We start from the raw sequence: 24421 nt of genomic DNA, 5'->3' as shown, positions 1-24421 counted from the left end.
AAGTGATTGCATCTAGCGAGCGGCTCTGAATCAGCTCCACAGTCTTTGGGAACCCTATACTGTACATTATACTGAGACCACTGTGGTTGCAAAGTTTTCTCTCGGGGGAAGGGGGCAATTTGTTATTTACTCCATCTCCCCCCCAATCCAGGAGGACCAGGATGAGCATGTTTAGCACAAAGCTGGTAGTATCTAGGAGAGTGTGATATTGTTTGTGCCCCCACCCACAGAGGCATCAGCCATGAACTCCCAAATTTTTTATGTTCTTCCTTGATCCTCTAAAAGAGTGGTTGGTCATCCCATAGCGAAGTGGGCAGGATGAACTGCAGGTTTATGCGGAGGGGAGACAAGGCCAATATGGCACAACTCTATGAGAGGACCTAATGACAAGAGGCGCCTGCCCTGCCATCAGGTATAAGCCACATCTCCCCTCTGGGCTTCTCCTGTGCTTGTACTGGTTTAGACTTTGCAGAAACATCCATGCTGCAATATTGCTCAGAAAGTTCTTTTTTTTTTTTTTTTTTGAGAAATATTTTGATTGAATCGTTTTTTATATTCCATTCCATTTAAAATAGTAACATTACCATAATTGACACAGAAAATAAAATAACATAATCACAGAAAAAACTCTGTGAACTACAATAACATTAGAATTAAGAAACATATATCACAAGATATATCACAAAAAAAGGAATACATTATATATAGATACAGGAACATATATATAAACATTGAATACAAATATGCAAAAGAATAGGTTATACAGAATAGTAAAAAATTAGGAAAAAGAGAAGGGAAGAGGGTGGGGGGGGTACCAGTCAATTAGAGAGCAAAATCGCTGAGACAAATTATGTCCAAATAAGACAGAGCTAAATCGTTGTCAGGGGTGGTTCAGCAGAAAAATGTGCGGTCCATGGGGACCATGTTTTAACAAAGTGATCTGGAGTGTCATGTAGGACAGTTGTAATTCGTTCCATTTTATAGGTGTGCCATATGGCGTTAATAGTAGCTAAAACAGAAGGGGGAGTGGATGACTTCCAAAGGGAGGCAATCGTACATTTAGCTGCATTCAATATATGTTTGATTAATTTCAGTTCGGCTCGTGTGGTATTTGGAATAGGCCGAGATAGGAGGGTATATAAAGGAGTATTTGGGACTTGAATATCAACTACATCCTTAATCAATTTATGTATATCCACCCAATACCTCTGAATACTAGGACAGGACCACCAGATATGCAGCATGGATCCCACCTGGCCACAGAGCCTCCAGCACAAATTAGGGGAAGAGGGGTAAATAGCATGAAGTCGAGTGGGGACCAGGTACCATCTATAGTAAACTTTGTAGGAGTTTTCCTGTATGCGGACTGAAATAGAGCTCTTTGCAATCTCATTCCTTATATCTGACCATTCCTCAGGTGTTAATATCTCGCCCGCCTCTCTCTCCCAGGCCTCCTCATGGGCTTCTTTTACGGGTTGATTATGTTGGATTAATGATTGATAAATTGTGGAAATAAGACCCTTAGTTGAGTGAGGATGTAGACAGAGTGAATCAAGTGTAGTTTTATCAGCTATTATAGAGGTTTGCGTCTGGGAATGAAAAAAATGGCGTAATTGGAGGTACTGAAAAAAAACGTTATTGGGTAGGGAGAATTGAGATTGCAATTCAACAAATTCCGGGAAAGTCTGCAAGGGAGCTAAATCAAATAAAAATAAGATATCAGATTTAGTCCATTGGCGAAAGGATTTATATTGTGTACCTGGGACAAATTCAGGATTGTTCCATAGAGGGACCATTAAGGGATGAGATGAGCGAATATTATAGAGACGGGAGCATTGGTTCCAAATCGAAATCGTAAATCGAACAGTGGAAAGTATGTTTAGCTTAGGTGATCGTGAAAGGGCAGGGCACCAAAGGAAAGAATAGGGAGAATAAACAGATAATGCTCCGGCTTCGATAGATGTCCAAACTCTCTGGCTAGGCGGAGCATGCCAGAGAACACACGAGACTAAGTGGGTTGCCCGATAATATTTGATTAGATCAGGAATACCCAGCCCTCCATCACTACGAGGTCTTTGTAACAAGCGCATCTTTACTCTGGGTCGTCTCCCAGCCCATATATAATGTGAGATCTCTACTTGAATATTTTTCAGGATTGTGATTGGAATATGTATCGGGAGAGTCTGCCACATATATAGCAGCCGAGGAAGAATGTTCATTTTAATTGAAGCCATACGTCCTATCCAAGAGATTATAGATCTATTCCATGTATGAAGGTCGGACTTAATGGAGGCCAATAGTCTAGGAAAATTGGCTGCGTATAAGGAGGAATACGTCTTAGTTAAATAAACCCCTAAGTATTTTATCTTATCCGTTTGCCAGCGGACAGGGAATGCAGCTTGAAGAATGCGAAGGTCAGCAGGGGGGGTCTGTAAGTCTAAGATCTCCGTCTTATCTGTATTAATTTTAAAATTAGAGAGTGTGCTATATTTATCTATCTCGAAAAAAAGATTTGGGAGGGATGAATGGGGGTCAGTTAAAGTTAGAATCACATCATCAGCGTATAAAGCGATCTTGTGGTCAGTATTGCCAACTCGAATACCAGAGATATTCAAACTCGATCTAATCTTTGAGGCTAGGGGTTCCATCACCAACGCAAATATAAGAGGGGAAAGGGGGCAACCCTTACGGGTGCCGTTATAGATGGGAAAAGGGTCGGAAGAAAGGCCATTAACTAAAACGGAAGCTGATGGATTATGATATAATGAGAATAATCCATTAAAAAACGCACCCGAGAACCCCATGTTAAGCAAAGTTTGCTGAATAAAGGGCCAAGCCACACGGTCGAAGGCCTTCTCAGCATCGAGAGCCACCACCAGGGTCGGGTCTGATCTGCCCTGAGCAATTTGTATTAGATCAATCAGACGTCTCGTATTGTCTGAGGCCTGTCTATTGGAGATAAAGCCCACCTGGTCCGAATGAACTAGGTGGGGTAAAATTGGGGCTAACCGAATAGCTAGGATCTTAGCCAATAACTTCAGGTCTACATTCAGAAGTGAGATTGGTCTATAATTTTTCAACTCCAGGGGGTCTCGATCAGGCTTAGGAATGACAACTATATTGGCCCTGGTGGTGGCCGCATCAAGCGATTTACCCTCCAACAAAGAATTAAATAGTAGCTTAAGCATAGGAAGTAGGGTTATAGTAAATTTTCTATAATAGAGAGCGGAAAATCCATCAGGACCAGGGGCAGCTGACCTACGTAGATGCTTTATAGCTGCTATAATCTCCTCTTCAGTGATAGGGGCATTAAATAAGGCAATATGTGATTCAGAGAGTTTAGGTAATTGACAAGATTCCAAATATTGGCGTATTCCATTAAGAGTGTGGGGGGTATTTATGTCTACAGGTGGGAGGTTATATAAAGATGAATAGTATTCCCGAAATAGATTAGCCATAGCCTTGGGGTCATGAGTTAGTGAGCCGTTCGAGTCTCTTAAGGAGATAATCCTGTTACGAGTACGTTTGGCTCTTAGTTGGCGGGCCAATAATGTGTCTGCCTTGTTAGATTTCTCATAAAATCTCTGGCGTGTCCACAATAATGCATTCGCCGCTTTTTTAGAGAGAATCTGAGATAGCTGACCCTTTACAGATAAAATTTTTAGATACGTGCGTTTTTTGGGAAAACGTTGATGGAGCTGCGTGAGGGAGGATAATAAAGATTCCAGTTCATTTATACGCGTGAGTTCCGCCTTTCTCTGAGCAGAAGATAGGCTGATGAAAAAACCCCGCAGTGTGGACTTATGGGCTTCCCAAAGTATTGAGGGGGAGATATCCGGAGTGAGATTAGTGGCGTAAAAATCTTTTAAAGCAGATGTAATTTGTGCTATATGAGCCTGTTTCATTAATAAAGACTCATTTAAGCGCCAACAACGGGTCAAGGGTGTCGGGCTTGTAACCAAAAGCTCCATCTCGATAGCTAAATGATCTGACCAAGGGATAGGTAAGGTCTGTGCCCCCAAGAGCCTTTGGGTGGATGCCCGGTCAACTAAAAAATAATCGATTCGTGTATGAATATTATGTGGCGGGGAATAATGTGTATAACCTCTAGCTGAGGGATAAAGAGTTCTCCATGCGTCATAAAGATCGTTAAGTGACATGTAAGAATGCAGTCGTTTGGTGAGTTTAGCTTGAGTGGAATAGATTGAGACGGGACGAGATCTGTCTAGAATGTGATTTGAGATGGTGTTAAGATCCCCCCAATTATAATGAGGCCCTGTGGGAGTTGGGATATATGATTGAAGAGGCTAGTAAATAGGGATGCCTGCTGCATTGCCGGGGCATATACCGATGCTAAAACAATCGGTGAGTTACTATACGTCCCTGATATGATGATATACCGGCCCTGGTCATCAGATATCACTTTGTCTATATTGATAGGGAAGTCCCTATGTAGCATAATTGCCGTGCCTCTACGCTTAGCTGACATATTCGAATAGTAAACCTGTGAGTATATTTTGCTTGCTAGAGATGGATGAGGGGCTTTAAGATGCGTCTCCTGCAAGAAAACAACATCTGGTCTACGACGATGGAAAAACTGGATGGCCATGGCCCTTTTAGTGGGGGAATTTAACTCGTTGACATTTAACGTAAGAACCTTTAACTTCATGGTGGATATGTATCTAGATAATTCCGTAGTATATGAATTGGACATATTGACTGGTTAGAGATCCAGGGAAAAAAAGAGGACAGATTAGGGGAGAAAGGAAAGAGATCAGGAACTACCAAGGTAGTAGAAAAGAAAAGACCTTGACCAACACAAAGGACAGGCCTAAATTTGAAAGAGAAGGCATTACAAATACCTTCCCTTTGGCGGGGGGCATGACAAAGAAAGAAAATAAAAAGTAGAAGAACTAAAGATGTATAGTACATGTGTACTAGGACAGTATAGAAGCTGTGACCATTTGTCCAGAGAAAGTGTTAGAGGTAACAGACATAAGGAGAATACTGTAGACATCGTGAACAAAAAATAACAATAAAAAACATAATAATAAATGTAGAATCACTGTAGATACGATAGAAGGGTACTCATTAACGTTCCAACTTAGGAAAGGATGGTTCTACTTGAGAACCCGAACCATCCTAAAATTTAGCTAACATAACAGATGAACTATGACATCTTATTAACAACAATAAACATACAGACATTATACTTTCAGAAGAATGAATAACCCGGGATGATACCAATTTAACTAACAGTGACTTCTCCTAAGAAGAAAGCATTTAAAAAACACAAAAATAGGATATTGACACGATGCCAATTTGAAATAAACAACATCAGTTAGGCCTGAGACCATTTGGGGGATGGTACTGAAGGGCTTTGCTGTGGTGAGGCAATTTGTTTACGGATGGATTCAGGAAGATCATCGATAAGACCGAAAGTTTTTAGAAGCTCGTAGCCTTGTGTAGGGGTTTTAACAATATATGTGCCTCCATTCCTTGTGATTTGGAGTTGAAAAGGAAAACCCCATTTATATCGAATAGAATGATTTCGCAATGTTTTGGTTATATTGATAAGGTCCCGGCGTTTCTTAAGAGTAGACGGAGCTAGGTCTTGGAACACTTGAAGTTGATACTCTGAATAGGAGATTGTAGATAAGCCACGGACAGAATGCATGAACCGGTCTTTTGTTTTATAATAATGAAATCTTAAGATAACATCCCTCGGGGGTTGATTCAGAGGGGGTTTCGGCCGCAATGCCCTATGCGCCCTATCCAAGTGGAGCATATCTTTTGATATATCTGGTAGCAAATGAAAAAAAAGTCCTTCCAAGAACCCAGGAAGAGTATCTGCCGTTATGTCTTCAGGAATGTTGCGGATTCGGATATTGTTCCGTCGGTTCCGGTTCTCTAAGTCCTCCAGGTGATCTTTATACGTATCAAATTCCGAGTGCAGATCAGCAAGCTCTTGCTCCACTACGCTTTGGTACTGACAGACTTCGTCCATCTTCTGTTCCAGAACATCTGTGCGGGAGCCAAGATCTGCTAATTCAGTTTTAAATTCTGTGAGCACCGACCTCATTTCTGACTGGATAGTTTTAGTAACAATAGCTATAATGTCTTTAGTTGTCAGAACGGCATCCGCAGAGGTATCTTCCTCAACGTCGAAAACAATGTCTGCAATCGGCGTTTGTCGAGTCAGAGAACCAGATTTTTCCCATGCTCTGAGTATGCTAGGCTTAGGAGCGGCAGAGTTTTTGCGACTTTTTTGTGACATATTGAAATGACAAAAACGGATTATTCAATCAACAAGTGTGCCGAGATTTCCAAAGATGAGGGAGGGGAACATTGGCGAATGCTAGCCGAACAGTGCAATGAATTCTCTGGAGCAATCGCAGGTCACAGCATGATTTATAGAAGAAAAAACATCTGGAGAGTCATGACTAGATAAAAAGAAGAAAGTCGGCTAATGGTATATCCATCTATAAGGCAATATATGAAAGCAGCATTAGATGGCGCTGTAATTCCACCTTGTAGGAGATGAAAATGAGATTCTCCAATAGATTATAATCAGTTAACACTCACTAGATTATAGTAAGTAAAAAAAAAAAAAAAAAAAAAAAAAAAAATAATGAGTGTTATAGATGATTGTAGATTATTGCAGTTATATATATAGATGGATCTATAATTGCAGCTGCATCCGGCTTGTACCATCAGAAACTTAATTAGAAAATGGCTCCCTGCTGAGGGCTGGTAAATTATGTTCCTTAATTACTTCACAGTCCAGGCAGCTAGTGGGCCGTGGAGCGGAGTATGATGGCAAGAAGAGTAATCTGGGTCAGAAAGGGCAGATTAACATCCTCAGTCAGGCAGGTTATAAGAGTGTGTGGATATATACAGCTCTTACCACACACCTCCGGGCGGTGAGTCCCAACGGCGCTGACAGCCGGACAGCAGGCGGCAACAACCTCTCTCCCTCCGGCAGGACAGTCAGGGAGAGTGACAGCAGAGAAGGCAGGGGGGACCACGCTCCCGTATACAGGCGATCAAGCGCCGAAATCTAGCCGCGGCCACACTTCCGGACTTCAGGCCATAAATCGAGGCCCCGGCTTCTGTGGAAGGACCAGGCCGCAATCCGCGGGAGCGTCCAGCGACTCCCCGATTCCGCGACCACGGCACCGGACACACAGAATAGTCTGAGGGGGTTATTATAGGCAGTGGTGCATCATTTATGGCCCCCTAGAGTGTCACCAGCAGCCGGACAGCAGTATATTCCTCGGGAGCTGCAGGGAAGCCCAGCTTTCTCAAATGGCTGCCAAGCCACGCCCCAGAAAGTTCTTTCTTAGTGTTCTTTAACCTCTTTGCCGCTGAGAGTTTTCTCGCCCCTGTACTGAGGCCATTTTTCGATGCCCGCACTTGTCACATTCTAACATCAACATCACTCGTATTTTTTATGCAGTTCCCACCCACGTTATATCTTGGTTTTCTTTTCTGAAAATATCACTTTTTCTTCTCGTTCCTACTAACACGTGTTATAAAAATGTTACCAACATGAGCAAAAAAGTGTGTTTTGGGCGTTTTTTTTCTATTGAAATTTCAAGAAAGTTAACTAAAAGCAAATGTAATTTATCTTAAAAAAATAAATAAAAACAAATCTTCACAAAGCAATGCGTTGTTATTTTTGGCTTCGACATTATTCCACCTTTCCAAAATTGTAAACAGCAAGATTCTACGTGTAGGAATTCAAAGGGTAATATGCATTAGAAAATAACAATAGCTTTTTATGCTACTTGGCTATTTTTAAAGTAAATAAAATTTACCGCATTAATAATAAATGAGGAGACTCCTTTAATATTTGTCACAAAATGGCGGAGATCTCTGCAATAGACGGAGAATCTTATTTTTTCTTTCCTTTTATGGTCATTGTCTGGTGATTACCAGTTCCTACGGGGCTGCATCCTTTGAAAGAGAGGACTCCCTTGTCTCAGTGCCCCACTTAGTGCCTTCCTCACCAAATATGGAAAAAACACATGTTTTCCGTAGCGCCGAGTAACTTTGTGAAGTGATTACAGGAAGTTATCATTAACAGATAGACAGGGTCAAATACCAAAACCAGGATTTTAGAGCACAAGAGTGATACCTAGTACTCTTACGACAGATGCTGCATGTTTTAAATGGGCAGTGCCTCGTTTGAATTTGGTGTCAGCAGACTTGTGACTGCAATATTAAAAGAAATGCAATGCTGCGGGCCTGCCAGTAGTGGGAGCCACCAGCAAGAAAACCATGGAGTCAAGCCTGTGGAGGAGGTATAGACGCAGGAACCTATAAGAGTGGGTAGAACCATAAGACCAAAAAGCCCAACCCAGAAAGAATCTGGTGAGCTCCTCGGTGACCCGATCAGCTGATCGCTGCTCTCCTTCTGTAACCCCGGTCATCTGATCTGTTCTATGGACTGAGATTTAGTGAAAATCCCAGTCTGCATCTCAGTTTAGAGCCTAGCGATCAGATGACCGGTGTTACAGAGCGGCTCACCTGACCACTGATCACTGAGGTAAGTGTTAGTGGGGCTTAGCCGGTGGTGCATGTGCAGGCATAGTCTCATGGTATTTTTTTGCAAAATCACACTGCATTTTAAATGCAGATTGCGGTAAATAGGCCCCTAGGGGAGGGTAGAAGAGATGGACTTCAAAGGAGGAGAAGGGGAGGAAGGGTGATAAAAATGTTCATCCAACAGTAACCGTGATTGTGGTTTATCTTCTAAAGTTTTGGAAAAATTGGGTTGATTCATTAAATAATTCAATGGCGACGAAATCCTGAAATGCTGCTGAATTCCAGTATTGGGTAAATGAGAGAATTACAGAGAATTGTGGGTGCGTGTCTATGAAGCCACTCTTAGAGGAGTAATATCTTCTTCTTCAAATTTTGCATCTTATTTGCAACGCAGCAAAACACCATTCAAAGTGTATTAGAGAAGCCAGGCTGTGACTCTAACTGCACATACACGTACAAAGGCCCTGATTCAGACCCGCTCGCAAGCGCTATGCGCACGCAAGCGGGTCAATGGCCGGGCAGTGCACACGCGCGGCATACGCACTGCGCATGCCCAGCAGCGAGCGAGAAATCACTCGCTGCGGGACTCACTACAAGACGGGGCAGCTGTCGATGTTCATCGACAGCTCGTGGCTGGCTGGCCAAACGGTGGCGTTCCCGAAGGAATGCCTGCCGTTTGGGGGCGGCCCTACTGACATCATGAGTGATGTCAGTAGCGAGCTTCCTGCTCTGTGAGAGCAGGAAGCTCACTGGGGCTTGCAGGAACGAGACCCTACCACAAGGGTCTCATCGCAAGCCCGATGGTCGCGACCATCGCGACCATCACATGCCGCTCGCAAAAGCTGTGGGTGGTCACCCACAGATTAGCGAGCGGCCAGGATGCCGGCTCCAAAAAAAAAAAATGCCCTGATTCAGAGCGAGCGGCTCTGAATCAGGCCCAAAGTCCCAGATGAGGCGCAAATTAACTTGGCATGAGAAAAAGCCGCGACCGCTGCATCGGAGTCCTTCTTACACAGATTCACTCCCATTCGCACGCAGATGTGCAGATGTCACACAGTTGATCAGTGTAATCCAGCAGAGTAGCTTTGTCACTCCCAGTTGTTATATTAGTGCGAATCAGACGCACATTCTGCGTGAGAACGATGCTCCACGCGCAGCAAGTAGCCTGGGATCTGGCGCACTGAGAGGGGCTGTTTGGTGCAACTGAAGCCACAATGTATGAGGATACAAACATCTGTAGTTTAGCACTTTGTCTATCATTTATTTTTATGCACTTTCACCTTTGTGTACTGTATATTTTGCTGTTTCCTTCTACATATGGGGGACAGTGCAAATGGAATCGGTATGAATTACTGCCGGACGCAAATCCGGTGGTTCAAATCCCGACAGCGGCTGCCCGATATGGGTGAAAATCCCGATCGTCCCCAGGTAAGTATTTACTAACCTAACCTCCCCCCCTAACCCTAACCCTCCTTGGGGGTGCCTAACCCTAACCTTCCCCCCAGTGCCTAAACCAACCTAACCCCCTCTTCCCCGCTGCCTAAACCTAAGTCCCCCGGGGGGGGTGCCTAACCCTAATCCCCCCTTCCCCTAGCCTAACCCTAACCTCCCGGGGGGGGGTGCCTAACCCTTAGTCCCCCCCGGGCGCCCTAAACCTAGACCGCTGCTGTCCACAGCGGCGCCCGGCATCACTTCGATCGTGATGCCGGGTGCCGGTCTCTCGGCGTCTGTAAAATGAAAATGACAGGCATTTAGATTTAGACGCCGGTCATTTAACCCTCGCCGGGATAAAGCAGTCGGGAAGCCGTCCGTCTGGACTACGTCTGCTGGCTTCCCGACTGCATACCGTGTAAACAAAGGTGGTTGTAAGAAGTAAGATAGTAGCCCCTTCTTACGGAGTTCCTAACCTTTGCATACTTTGGGCTTTGGCATTTTGACCCTGTGAAAAGATCTTACAATAACAATAGACATGAGGTTGCTGGGATTAAACTACGTGTAACAGAATGGAAGCCCAATTTCCTGCATTGCTGTAATTATGGCAATTGGCGGATGGACTCATCAGCAGCTGGGAATACTTGGCCCAAGGTAGCCCCCAGGATAGGATGTGAGCCAATCAGCCGTTCTTTGCACAGGGTATACTTTTTATAATTTCACTCAATGGAAGCACAAGAGTGAAATAATGCAGAATAACAAAAGGTATGTGTGTGATGGCTTTTTTGAGATCTCTTGTAGTTTGAGCACTTTTCACATCCCCTGGCATGGTCTTATGTTGTCATATATCAAGGCCTAAATTCCCCTTGTATTAGGAGTAAAGCTTTTTGTCAAGCCAAAAAAAACCTCAGCAGCTGAAAACTGTGTTTCCTTCCAACAATCGCACTTCACCTAAAAGCCATCCAAATGTTACCAGAAATAGTTCCACCTTTGTGCTCGGTCTTGTGCTGCAGCCAAGAAGTAAGGTACAGTAGTGATAATAACAAGTGACACCACAGTGGCACAAACATTTAGAAGTACTCGGGATTACAGCTCGGAGGGTCTAATTCATAGACGGAAGCTGTGCTCGTGTCTGTGCAGATGGCCGATGTTTTTTGTACTGTGTATGCGTCTGAGTCTCACTGGGCATGTGTCGCGATGGTTTTCCGATGGCCACCGTAGTGACGGATTGACAGTCAGTGTGCTTTTATGGGTAATGGGAGATGACTAGTCAAGAGAGCGTGTGTCGCAAGAGTTTTGTGGGCATCGCAGCCAGCGATTGGGTCTTTTTAGGCAGCTTCACTGGCCCCAGGGACTTCGTTTTAATGGATATTTTGAGCAGCTATTAGGTTGCTCAGAATTTCAATGGTGCGACCGATGTGCTTTATATGCATGCGACGAATTATGGATGCAGCCGGTGGGCCACTCTGTACAAATGACAGCGGCTGCCGCATTAGCGTATATTCTCAGTACCGTTGTGTACAAATTAGGGGTGAGCGGGTTCAGATTTCTGAAATCCGAACCCCCCCGAGCCCCCCCGATCCGAGTCCGATCCGAGTCAGGCTCGACTTTTCCCGCCTGACTCGGATCTGAAATCGAGGCAAAACGTCATCATCCCGCCTTCCGAGTCTCGCGGGTTTTGGATCCTATATAAGGTACCCGCGTCGGCGCCATTTTCTCACTCGGCTGTGGACAGTGAAGAGGGAGGGTGGGAGTTAGGGCTGTGTAGTGTAGTGTAGTGTAGTGTAGTGCTGCTGTTGTCCACTACTTCAAAGTCCATAGGGGCTGGCTGTGTTGTGCTGTGCTGCTGTTGTTAATAGGGGCTGTGTCCACTACTTCAAAGTCCATAGGGGCTGGCTGGACTGTGTTGTGCAGTCAGTTCTCCATAGGGGCTGTGTCCACTCCAAAGTCCTGTGCAGTGTCCCAGTCCTAAAGGAGTGCTGTAGTGTTGTCCAGGGGGTGCTCTGTCCATCAGGGGTGCTCCCCCCAAGTGCTAAAAAAATTATATATTTTCTGTGTTTGTGAATTGTGTGCGCAGTAGCCGCACGTGCATCAACAAAGTAGTGCCAAGCGTGCGCCTGTGTCATAAGTAAAGGGCCGGCTGGCTTGACCGTTAAAGGGTGCTGTAACCCCCGAAAGTACACTCCAGTCCAAACCAAAAAAAAATTATTTTCTGTGTTTGTGAATTGTGTGCGCAGTAGCCGCACGTGCATCAACAAAGTAGTGCCAAGCGTGCGCCTGTGTCATAAGTAAAGGGCCGGCTGGCTTGACCGTTAAAGGGTGCTGTAACCCCCGAAAGTACACTCCAGTCCAAACCAAAAAAAAATTATTTTCTGTGTTTGTGAATTGTGTGCGCAGTAGCCGCACGTGCATCAACAAAGTAGTGCCAAGCGTGCGCCTGTGTCATAAGTAAAGGGCCGGCTGGCTTGACCGTTAAGGGTGCTGTAACCCCCGAAAGTACACTCCAGTCCAAACCAAAAAAAAAATTATTTTCTGTGTTTGTGAATTGTGTGCGCAGTAGCCGCACGTGCATCAACAAAGTAGTGCCAAGCGTGCGCCTGTGTCATAAGTAAAGGGCCGGCTGGCTTGACCGTTAAGGGTGCTGTAACCCCCGAAAGTACACTCCAGTCCAAACCAAAAAAAAAATTATTTTCTGTGTTTGTGAATTGTGTGCGCAGTAGCCGCACGTGCATCAACAAAGTAGTGCCAAGCGTGCGCCTGTGTCATAAGTAAAGGGCCGGCTGGCTTGACCGTTAAGGGTGCTGTAACCCCCGAAAGTACACTCCAGTCCAAACCAAAAAAAAAATTATTTTCTGTGTTTGTGAATTGTGTGCGCAGTAGCCGCACGTGCATCAACAAAGTAGTGCCAAGCGTGCGCCTGTGTCATAAGTAAAGGGCCGGCTGGCTTGACCGTTAAGGGTGCTGTAACCCCCGAAAGTACACTCCAGTCCAAACCTAAAAAAAAATTATTTTCTGTGTTTGTGAATTGTGTGCGCAGTAGCCGCACGTGCATCAACAAAGTAGTGCCAAGCGTGCGCCTGTGTCATAAGTAAAGGGCCGGCTGGCTTGACCGTTAAAGGGTGCTGTAACCCCCGAAAGTACACTCCAGTCCAAACCAAAAAAAAATTATTTTCTGTGTTTGTGAATTGTGTGCGCAGTAGCCGCACGTGCATCAACAAAGTAGTGCCAAGCGTGCGCCTGTGTCATAAGTAAAGGGCCGGCTGGCTTGACCGTTAAGGGTGCTGTAACCCCCGAAAGTACACTCCAGTCCAAACCTAAAAAAAAAATATTTTCTGTGTTTGTGAATTGTGTGCGCAGTAGCCGCACGTGCATCAACAAAGTAGTGCCAAGCGTGCGCCTGTGTCATAAGTAAAGGGCCGGCTGGCTTGACCGTTAAGGGTGCTGTAACCCCCGAAAGTACACTCCAGTCCAAACCAAAAAAAAAATTATTTTCTGTGTTTGTGAATTGTGTGCACTGTGGCTGCACGTGCATCAACAAAGGAGCAGCGCCAAGCGTGCGCCTGTGTCCCATAAGTAAAGAGCCGGCTGGCTCATTTCTTAAAGGGTGGTGTAACCCACAAAGTGCACTACTCTCCAGCAAAAATAAAATAATATTTTCTGTGTTTGTGTGCGCTTTAGCCGCACGTATATATATCAATATAACATAAATGGAGGACCAAACTTTCTCCGATAAAAATAAAATAGGGAAAGATCAAGAACCTCTTCCTCCTAGTGCTGTTGCTGCTGCTGGGAGTTGTTCATCATCCCAGAGAGGAAGTAGGAACATCACTACTTTTACTAAACAATTGACCCTCCAACAGTCCCTAGCGATGAGGATGAAGTACGACAGCAGTCATCCTGAAGCAAAACGTATAACTGAGGCCTTGACTGCTATGTTGGTGTTAGACGTGTGTCCGGTATCCGACATTAGTGCAGTGGGATTTAGACAATTGATGGAGGTAGTGTGTCCTCGGTTCCAAATCCCGTCTAGATTCCACCTGCATCCTCAAAGCAGCAGCGACAAGCGTGCGTCTGTCTGTTAAAGGGTGGTGACACCCTCAAAGTGTGCTACACAAACAATTAAAATATTGTTCTTTTTTTTTCTGTCTTTGTGAATTGTGTGGGCTGTAGCCGCACCTGCATCCTTAAAGCAGCAGCGACAAGCGTGCGTCTGTCTGTTAAAGGGTGGTGACACCCTCAAAGTGTGCTACACAAACAATTAAAATATTGTTCTTTTTTCTGTCTTTGTGAATTGTGTGGGCTGTAGCCGCACCTGCATCCTTAAAGCAGCAGCGACAAGCGTGCGTCTGTCTGTTAAAGGGTGGTGACACCCTCAAAGTGTGCTACACAAACAATTAAAATATTGTTCTTTTTTTTTTGGTCTTTGTGAAATGTGTGGGCTGTAGCCGCACCTGCATCCTTAAAGCAGCAGCGACAAGCGTGCGTCTGTCTGTTAAAGGGTGGTGACACCCTCAAAGTGTTCTACACAAACAATTAAAATATTGTTCTTTTTTTTTCGGTCTTTGTGAAATGTGTGGGCTGTAGCCGCACCTGCATCCTTAAAGCAGCAGCGACAAGCGTGCGTCTGTCTGTTAAAGGGTGGTGTAACTCTCAAAGTGTTCCAAAAAATAAAAAACTATTTTTTTAATGTGTTTGTGACTTGTGTGCGATGTAGCCACACTTGCATCCTCAAAGCAGCAGCGACAAGCGTGCGTCTGTCTGTTAAAGGGTGGTGACACCCTCAAAGTGTGCTACAGAAACAATTAAAATATTGTTCTTTTTTTTTCTGTCTATGTGAATTGTGTGGGCTGTAGCCGCACCTGCATCCTTAAAGCAGCAGCGACAAGCGTGCGTCTGTCTGTTAAAGGGTGATGACACCTCAAAGTGTTCTACACAAACAATTAAAATATTGTTCTTTTTTTTTTCGGTCTTTGTGAAATGTGTGGGCTGTAGCCGCACCTGCATCCTTAAAGCAGCAGCGACAAGCGTGCGTCTGTCTGTTAAAGGGTGGTGACACCTCAAAGTGTTCTACACAAACAATTAAAATATTCTTCTTCTTTTTTCTGTCTTTGTGAATTGTGTGGGCTGTAGCCGCACTTGCATCCTCAAAGCAGCAGCGACAAGCGTGCGTCTGTCTGTTAAAGGGTGGTGTAACCCTCAAAGTGTGCTCCACAAACAATAAAAATATTCTTTTTTTTTTTCTGTCTTTGTGAATTGTGTGGGCTGTAGCCGCACTTGAATCCTCAAAGCAGCAGCGACAAGCGTGCGTCTGTCTGTTAAAGGATTACATCGGTGACAGCATCCAAGTAGGCATGTCAGACAGTCCGTACCTGTACTGGCAGGAAAAAGAAGCAATTTGGAGGTCCCTGTACAAACTGGCTCTATTTTACCTGAGTTGCCCCCCCTCCAGTGTGTACTCCGAAAGAGTGTTTAGTGCAGCCGGGAACCTTGTCAGCGAAAGGCGTAGGAGGTTGCTTCCACAAAATGTGGAGAAGATGATGTTCATAAAATGAATTATCAACTCTTCCAGGGAGACCAGCCTCCAGAACGTACAGAGGGACCTGTGGTTCCAGCAGGGACGAATTAATACTCTGTGAGGATGAGGATGTACACACTGAAGAGGGTGAGGAATCGGTGGATGAGGAGGATGAGGATGACATCTTGCCTCCGTAGAGCCAGTTTGTGCAGGGACACATTAATTGCCAGCTTGTTTTGTGGGGGCCCAAACGAACCAATCATTTCAGCCACAGTTGTGTGGCAGACCCTGGCGCTGAAATGATTGATTTGTTAAAGTGTGCATGTCCTGTTTATACAACATAAGGGTGGGTGGGAGGGCCCAAGGACAATTCCATCTTGCACTTCTTTTTTTTCTTTGCATTATGTACAGTTTGGGGCCTAGTTTTTCTAACTGCCATCCTGTCTGCCACTGCAGTGTCACTCCTAGATGGGTCACGTGTTTGTGCCGCCCACTCGTGTCGCTTAGCATAGTCATCCAGCTACCTCGGTGCAACCTTTTGGACATGAAAACACTATTGTGAGGTGTGAGGTGTTCAGAATAGACTGGAAATGAGTGGAAATTAAGGTTATTGAGGTTAATAATAGCATAGGAGCAGAGAAACCAACAAATTCTGTGATTTTAGCTGTTTTTATGCTTTTTTTTAAAAAAATACAGATCCAAAACACAAAACCCAGAACCCAAAACACGGAAGGGTGGTTTTGGCAAAACCAATCCAGATCCAAAACACGAAGAAAGATCCAGATCCAAAACCAAAACACAAAACACGAAAAGTGGCCGGTGCACACCCCTAGTACAAATACGCATCCGCGACGGGATTAGTGTACATCTCTCAATCAGACCCAAAGTGATGATAATGAGAAAAGAAAATACATGTTAGTGAATATTCATTCCCCCTGCCATAAACAAGGTTACTTCATTAAAAAGAAATACATTTAATGGACAAAATTAAGAAAGTGGTTTTGCCAGCTGACTGTGACTTCAATCAAGTCCTGGTTGCATCTGTAGATACTACAAGTACTGTATGTCTTTACCAGTTTGAATTTTGTGGTGTCTGCATAATAGAGTATGATAGAGGTGACCAAAAGGGTATGTAGTCATTCTGTCGACATTCAGAATATCAGCATGTCGTCATGGATATAATGTCAAAATTACAGGTTAGGGTTAGACTGCTGTTAGGGTTAGGCTGCTGTTAGGGCTAGGGTTAGACTGCTGTTAGGGTTAGGGTTAGACTGCTGTTAGGGTTATGGTTAGACTGCTGTTAGGGTTAGGCTGCTGTTAGGGTTAGGGTAAGACTGCTGTTAGGATTAGGGTTAGGCTGTCATTAGGGTTAGGGATAAACTGCTGTTAGGGTTATGGTTAGACTGCTGTTAGGTTAGGCTGCCATTTGGGTAGGTTGTCATTAGGGATAGGGTTGGACTGCTGTTAGGATTAGGGTTAGGCTGTCGTTAGGGTTAGGGATAGACCGCTGTTAGAGTTATGGTTAGACTGCTGTTAGGGTTAGGCTGCTGTTAGGGTTAGGGTTAGACTGCTGTTAGGTTTAAGGTTAGGCTGCCATTAGGGTTAGGTTGCCATTAGGGTTGGACTGCTGTTAGGGTTAGGGTTAAGCTGCCATTAGGGTTAGGTTTAGACTGCTGTTAGGGTTAGGGTTAGACTGTTGTTAGGGATAGAGTAGGGTTAGGCTGCCACTAGGGTTAGGCTGCTGTTAGGGTTAGGCTGCTGTTAGGGTTAAGTTAGGGTTAGGCTGCTGTTAGGGTTAGATTGCTGTTCGAGTTAGGGCTAGGCTGCTGTTAGGGTTATGCTGCTGTAAGGGTTAGGTTTAGGCTGCCATTAGGGATAGGTTGCTGTTAGGGATATGCTGCCGTTAGGGTTAGACTGCTGTTAGGGTTAGGGTCAGCCTGCTGTTAGGGTTAGGGTGCCATTAGAGCTTTTGTTAGACTACAGGTAGGGTTAGGATTAGACTGCTCTTAGGGTTAGGGTTAGACTGTTGTTAGGGATAGAGTAGGGTTAGGCTGCTGTTAGGGTTAGGCTGCTGTTAGGATTAGGGTTAGACTGGATTTAAGGTTAGGCTGCCATTAAGGTTAGGGTAGGGTTAGGCTACCACTATGGTTAGACTGCTGTTAGGGTTAGGTTGCTGTTAGGGTTAGATTGCCATTAGGGTTAGGATTATTGTTAGGCTGCTGTTAGGGTTAGGTTAGGCTGTCCTTAGGTTTAGACTGCTCTTAAGGTTAGGGTTAGATTGCTGTTATCACAAAAACACACCGGCGCCTATTGTGAATTAGATTAGAATATCTCAAAAATGTTGCAGCCAATTTGCAGAATTGGACATTGCCTGTCTCCAATACAGAAAGAGCTAAAACAAAAATATACTGCAAGGGTGCTTAAACCATCATGAACACATTATCAATCAGTAATTCCAATAAAATAAATTTCTTAAATATAAAAAATATAACATAGAAACAGACTTATTGCTCCTGGGAGTAAAATAAATTACTAACAAATAACATTCAATATATCAATCATATAAGAGCATAAGAACTAGTATCCAATTGGTAGCATTTAGCGTATAAAAATTCAATGTTGCTAAAGGGAAAAAAGTGTGGTATAAAGTCTTGTGGCAAGCGGGTCGATGGTCCCCCACTGTGCATGCGCGAGACCCGGCCAGCGACGGGCGCTCCATCGCTACGGGTCTCGCACCAAAGCGTGGCAGCTGTCCATTGTGATTGACAGCTTTCCCCGTTTTGGAGGCGGGCAGGGGGGGTGGCTGGCCAAACGGAGGCGTTACCGAAGGTGGGTGAGCTTCCGGCTCTATTAGAGTGGAAAGCTCACTGGGGTTTGCGGGAACGAGACCCTACCACAAGGGTCTCATCGCAAGCCCCGATGGTCGTGACCATCGCGACCATCACCTGGCCGCTTGCTCAAGCTGTGGGTGGTCACCTACAGCTTAGCGAGTGGCCAGGAGGCCATCTTTAAAAAAAAACAGGGACGCCCTGATTCAAAGCGAGCGCTCTCAAAGAGCGTCCGGCTCTGAATCAGGCCATAAGTGGCAAGTTACTTGTATCTAAATGTAGTAATCTTCTATGGATGTGTAAATAATTAGTTCCAGAATAGAATGCGGTATTATCCTTTAGAGGTAATTGGAATTCATTGAAAACGGCAGCAAGAGAAATCCTTTTTACTCACGGCAGCACAATCTTCTTTAACAGACTGCAGTCTGTAAATCTGCTAGGTATTCCAGTGTCTGTGGGAAATATTGAGATTTGCCAGGCTGTCGGTATGGACAGTGCGGGCCTGGCTCAGGGCAGCTCCAGTATCCAGACCACTGGCATCCCAAAAAAAGTATCGGGGGTTAAGGGGGGGTTAAGTTTAGGGTTAGGCACTAGAGGGAGGGTTAGGGTTAGGCACTAAAGGGGGAGGGTTAGGTTGAGGGTGTGGGGAGGGGGAGGTTAGGTTTAGGCACTAGGGAGGAGGTTAGGGTTAGGCACCGGGGAGGGAGTGTTAGGGTAGAGGTTAGGGTTAGTGGTAGTACAGTATACTTACCTACCGCTGTCGGGATTTTCACTGCCAGGATGCCGCTGTCGTTATTCTGACCAGCGGCATCCCGGACGCCGGTAACACATACCCAACCCCCTATGTTATCTGTACACAGGGACACTTTGCATATACACTGCAGATGAATAATGTAACCATCATCAACAACGAGTCAGCGGCAACCTGTGACAGTCTTCATCAGATTATGCTCCTATTTTGAAATAACAACAAATGACTTTTCCAGGGTTATGGAAACGTAACAACTATTTGCTTTCATCTGAAGCAAACTGGAGAAAATAACCAACTTTGGTATATATTCCCATGTGGATGTCCATAAATCTTATATTAGAATTCACTTCACTAATCTAGTTGTTTATCCAAAAACGTAGGCGCTTTGAGATCACGTGTCCCAAAGACTGGAGATCATCGCAAAGAGCCAACAAACAAGATCCAACTGAAACGAGAAACGCTGGGCTTGAGATGACGGAACGTTCGGGCAGATTCACTACTACTGAGGAGTAAAAATATAAATATTGATCTTTAGACTATAGTTTTTCTTTTGTTAGCATTTTGTAAATTTGTTAAAGTAACATATTTAAAAACAAGTGTTGTGACTACTTACTGGGGTGAGATTTCAGTGTTTGTGGAGGAATGAATGGAGAACAAAATGCTGCTTATTTTTGTTTACAAAAAGAATATGATAATTGCTTAACGGTTTGGTTAAGTGTCACGAAAGTCAAAGTGCTAATGCCGCTACTGCTGCGTCTGTGCACGCAGCTGCTATGTACCCACCGGCGACTTTGCAAATCCAAGCATCTGCGCACAAGGGCGCAGTATCATTCGCGGATTATTTGATTGTCGCAGTCCTGAGTGAGTCTATGGTCCCGCAAAACGGGAGCAGGAATTGAGACATCGGAGCCATATTTTTTGCATAGACGCAGGGTGTAACACGCCCCAAAAATTATTGCAACACGTCTGCGTTCTTTTCCGCCACTCTCCCGTTACCTCTTCCATACTGTCAATCACACTGCGAGTAAATAATTCTGAATCAAACCCATATTAGGTGATTTAATTCAGAGCAAGGTGAATAGCGCCGGGAAGTTGGTCCCGGCGCTATTCAAATCACCTCGGAGTTTAGTCTGACTATAACAACTTACGGCACTAAGCCGGAAAATAGCCTCGCGGCCGGCACTTTAGTCAGATTTCTGCTCGCACTCTTAGGAGAGCGAGAGAAAAAATCCTTTAGTTGACCTAACAGCGTGCTGAATTGAATAACTCCAGGGACCCCGGACCTTATTCAGAGGCGGCCGTACGGCCTACGACCGCACGGCCGCCTCGATGTTTTGCCAGTGCACATGCGCACGAGGGAACACCTACTGTTTGGGGGAGGCCAGAAGCTCTCCGGGGCTTACGACAAGTGAGGCCCTACCCTAGGGTCTCGTCGTAAGCCGCGATGGTCTATGAGCATCGCGACCATCACCCAAGCGGTCGTTAGAGCTGTGGGTGTAAACCCACAGCCTAACGACCGCAACAGAGGCGGGCGGTCAGGATGCAAGCGGCCGCCCAGTTCTGAGCGACCGCTTGCATCCTCCGACCGCCTCTGAATGAGGCCTTCCATCCCGGCGCTATCATCAGCGCGCTCCCTCCCGGCGCTATCAACAGCGTGCTGAATCAAATCGGCCCCATGATCATCAAAGTTTATTGTGTCAGATCATGTGATCTTAGCGATCATTAAAATCTGACCGTATTCATCTCTCGGCGACCTATTTGCAAGTTTGCAATATACACATCTCTTGTTACCAAAATATTAATAAATAATATTTAACTGTGTTCTTTCTGATGTTTTGGGGGGTTTTTTGGACAAAAACCCAGCAAAAACGTAAATCACATATAAAAAGTAAACAAATTGGCGACCGATTCATTTGCAGTTGAGAAGAACCAAATCGCTTTTAAGTGAGTTTTATATATATTAATATTAAAGATTCTCATACATATCTCCATTTATACACAGCCCCCCATTTTAGAGCCCTTCCTCCATTTGACGAAACAGAAATGCGTTGACCGCACTGCCCTTCAGTTTTGTACAGTACTCAACGGAATCAGTATGATTTACCACCGGCTGCCCGACACAGGAGGAAATCCTGATCGTCCTAAGGTAAGTACTAGCTAATCTAATTCTACCCTCCAACCCTAACCCTAACCCTCCCCCCAAGTGCCTAAACCTAACCCCCCTTCTCTGCAGCCTAAACCCAAGTCCCCCGGGGGTGCTTAACCCTAACCCCCCCTTTCCCTAGCCTAAATCTAACCTCCCAGGAGGGTGCCTAACCCTAAGTCCCTCCCGGGAGCCCTAAACCTACCCCCCCCCCCCCGTGGCTGTCCATGCCCGCTGCCCGGCTTACCTTCGATCGGTAAGCCGGGTGTCGGGCTCCCGGGGTAGGTCTAATGACTGGCGTCGGGACTACGACGCCTGTCATTAGTGCGTTGCCGGGATTAAGTAGTCGTGGAGCCGGCTGTCGGGATTAGGTCTGCCGGGCTTCTCGACTGCATACCGTACTCAACTCATTGAAGGCTTTTCCTGCAGACCTGCATTTCCACTGGGCACTTCTGGTTATCCAGATCACTGTAATTTGCTCTGTGTGATGGCACATTATATATTAGGGTTTATGTATTAAGCCTTGGAGAGAGATAAAGTGGATGGAGTTAAAGTACCAGCGAATTAGCTCCTAACTGTCACTTTACAGGATGTGTTTGGAAAATGTCAGGAGCTGATTGGTTGGTACTTTATCTCTGTCCAAGGTTTAGAACATAGACCCCATAGTGTCCTATACACTGTGATGGACTATCACCTGGAAGGAGGAATCCATTTGATATGAAGCATATTCAACATATGGATCAATGCTCATAAAACACTTGATTGAAATGCCACCTCATGCTGGTGTAACGCTGTATTGTACATACTTGTCTGGTTGAAGTGGCCCCTCCATAAGTGGATCCTCATTGTTAGTTTCCTGGGTCATACTTCAATCACTCTGGTCGTGTGAAAGCAACAGTTCTGCGTCAGATCCAAGCGGTATCTGCTTAGCATGATAAAGTTAGTAGCGATTCCTATCCAAGGCGTAACAACCTCTTCAGCTAAGTACAATGTTATCAAAGATCATGTAGGGAGGTTTCATGTTTCAGGGCTGAGCGAGAGAATGAAACGTTTGCTGTTTGCTTTGCATAGACGAAGCTTCCAGTTGCCATGTTTCTGTTTGTATAGAAATAGTGCACTGATTTAAAAGGGTTTACAGTATAAACATACAAGCTTTTCCTAATGGATAGTAAATAAAGACATGAGATGAACAGAATAAAGCTGTACAAAGTAAGATATCATGTAGTGAGCATGTTCTCATTGTACGGGGTGCTGAGCTTGTTGTTTCCCCTGTACTGACTATTTCCATGCACCTTTAAAGGAAAACGACAGTAGGCATTGCATTTTTTTGCGTTTTAGTTATTTGAATACAGATGTGTCTTCATACATGGGGCGTCTTTACTTCATATGGCGCAAGCCGCCAGGCGCACCTGAGACACTTCGCGACGAGTAGAGTATTGTACCATAAGTTTTTTTATAATTTCCGTGTTTTAGTCGCATTGCAGACGCACTCACAGTGTACCAGAGAGGCTGCGCTGCAGCTTGCACCACAGAGGAATTAGATTTACACTCAGAGGAAGCACAACGGAACTTTGCATGAGGAAAACCCACGGGCGCTCACAACTCTTATTACACAGACTCTTACTCAGTCACACACAGATGTACAAATGTTGCAAGCTGAGCTCCAGTGATGGATGGCCATCAACCATCGATGATTCCTAATCATCGATGGTTTATTCCGACATCTAATGTTTTACCATCGATGGGGATAACCAGATGGTTTCCCTCCATCGATGGAAAAACATAACCGAAAAGGTTTTGTTTTACATGGTGTCGGGACACAGCATAGCTCCGCCCCCGACACCCGCGAAGCCACGCCGCCGGTTCTGATTGGCCCACGGGTTAGTTAGTCATAGAACAGGGAAGACCATCGATTGGTCATCCGTTGCAGTTTGTTACCATCGATGGCCACTTGCTATTTTGCCATAGATGGTAACCATACCGATGGCCATCCCTAGTGTAAGCTAGCAGTGCAGTTGTTTTATTTAGGCAAATAAGATGAAGATTATGAATAAGATGATGATTTTGAGCAAAAGGGACGCTCAGGGTGGCTATATGGTGCGGCTGAAGACACAGTATAAAAAGTCACTTTATGTTTGTATGCGCCCTGCGAAGGGCCGGATTAACAATGGGCCGGATGGAGCTGCAGCTCCAAGCCTCCCATTTAAAACAGGCTCACAGGATCCACATACACTGACTGTGCCTTTTCTCGTGTCACCACCAGCAGCCCAGATAACTGCCCACTAGCTCACTCACCTCCGCCCGAAGTTTAGTCCATTCTCACCCCTCCCTCGGCTTGCCGTCCCGGAGCCCCACCCACCACTGGCCCGCCGAAGCTCCGTCCACAAGTCATCTGAATCTCTGCCCCCTGCACTGTCCAACTGTGTCCTAGCTCAGGAAGGAAAGCAGCCCAGGCCCCAGCATGTCCAGGATCTCTCCACAGGTCAGTGTAATGTCTGGCCCCTGTGTGTGTGTGAATATTAGAGATGTGCGCCGACCCACGTGTTTTGGTTTTAGATCTGGATCTAACCTGGTTTTGGATCTGGATTGGTTTTGCCAAAACCTCACCTCCGTGTTTTGTTTTCGTGTTTTGGTTTTGCATCTGGATTTTTTCTTAAAAAATCATAAAAACAGCTAAAATCACATAAAATGGGCCTGTTTTTGTTCCTACAGTATAATTAACCTCAATAACATTTATTTTCAGTAGTTTCCAATCAATGTTCACCACCTCACAATATTATTTGCTTCATCTAGTTGAGGCCAAAAGGTTGCATCTAGCTAGCTGGCTGACTAAGCTAAGTGACACAGTGGGCGGCACTAACATATGGCAGTTCAGTTTCTAATTTCCAACACGGATACAGTGCAGGTTTGCTGGCTGTGTCGGCAGTGCAGGGGTGCCAGCGGTGTCTTAGTGCAGGTTTGCTGGCTGTGTCGGCAGTGCAGGGGTGCCAGCGGTGTCCTCATTGCAGGTTTGCTGACTGTCGGCAGTGCTGGGGTTGCTGGCGGTGTCTTCAGTACATGGAATGGCAGTGTTGGCAGTGTTCTCAGTGAAGGGTACCGGCAGTGTTGACCTAGCGGGGGTGCCAGCGGTGTCCTCATTGCAGGTTTGCTGACTGTGTCGGCAGTGCAGGGGTGTTCTCAACACAGGGTGCCGGCAGTGTCGG

The 24421-nt window shown here is 45.3% G+C and overlaps 1 protein-coding gene across 1 annotated transcript in view; it reads right to left on the bottom strand.

Annotated features, from left to right (window-relative positions):
* Positions 1 to 22233, bottom strand: part of LOC148503040 (cyclic nucleotide-binding domain-containing protein 2-like) — a 338546-nt gene extending 316313 nt beyond the window's left edge. Inside the window, exon 1 of the mRNA XM_088449036.1 lies at positions 22025 to 22233. Within this exon, the coding sequence (XP_088305162.1) occupies positions 22025 to 22083 (59 nt within the window). The 5' untranslated portion in view covers positions 22084 to 22233. The remainder of the gene's footprint in view (positions 1 to 22024) is intronic.
* Between the last annotated feature and the right edge of the window lie 2188 nt (positions 22234 to 24421).

The sequence above is a fragment of the Taudactylus pleione genome, unplaced genomic scaffold (assembly GCF_031769625.1).
Source record: "Taudactylus pleione unplaced genomic scaffold, aTauple2 ptg000478l, whole genome shotgun sequence".
In the NCBI taxonomy this organism is placed as follows: domain Eukaryota; kingdom Metazoa; phylum Chordata; class Amphibia; order Anura; family Myobatrachidae; genus Taudactylus; species Taudactylus pleione.
This window is presented reverse-complemented; position numbering and strand designations above follow the sequence as displayed.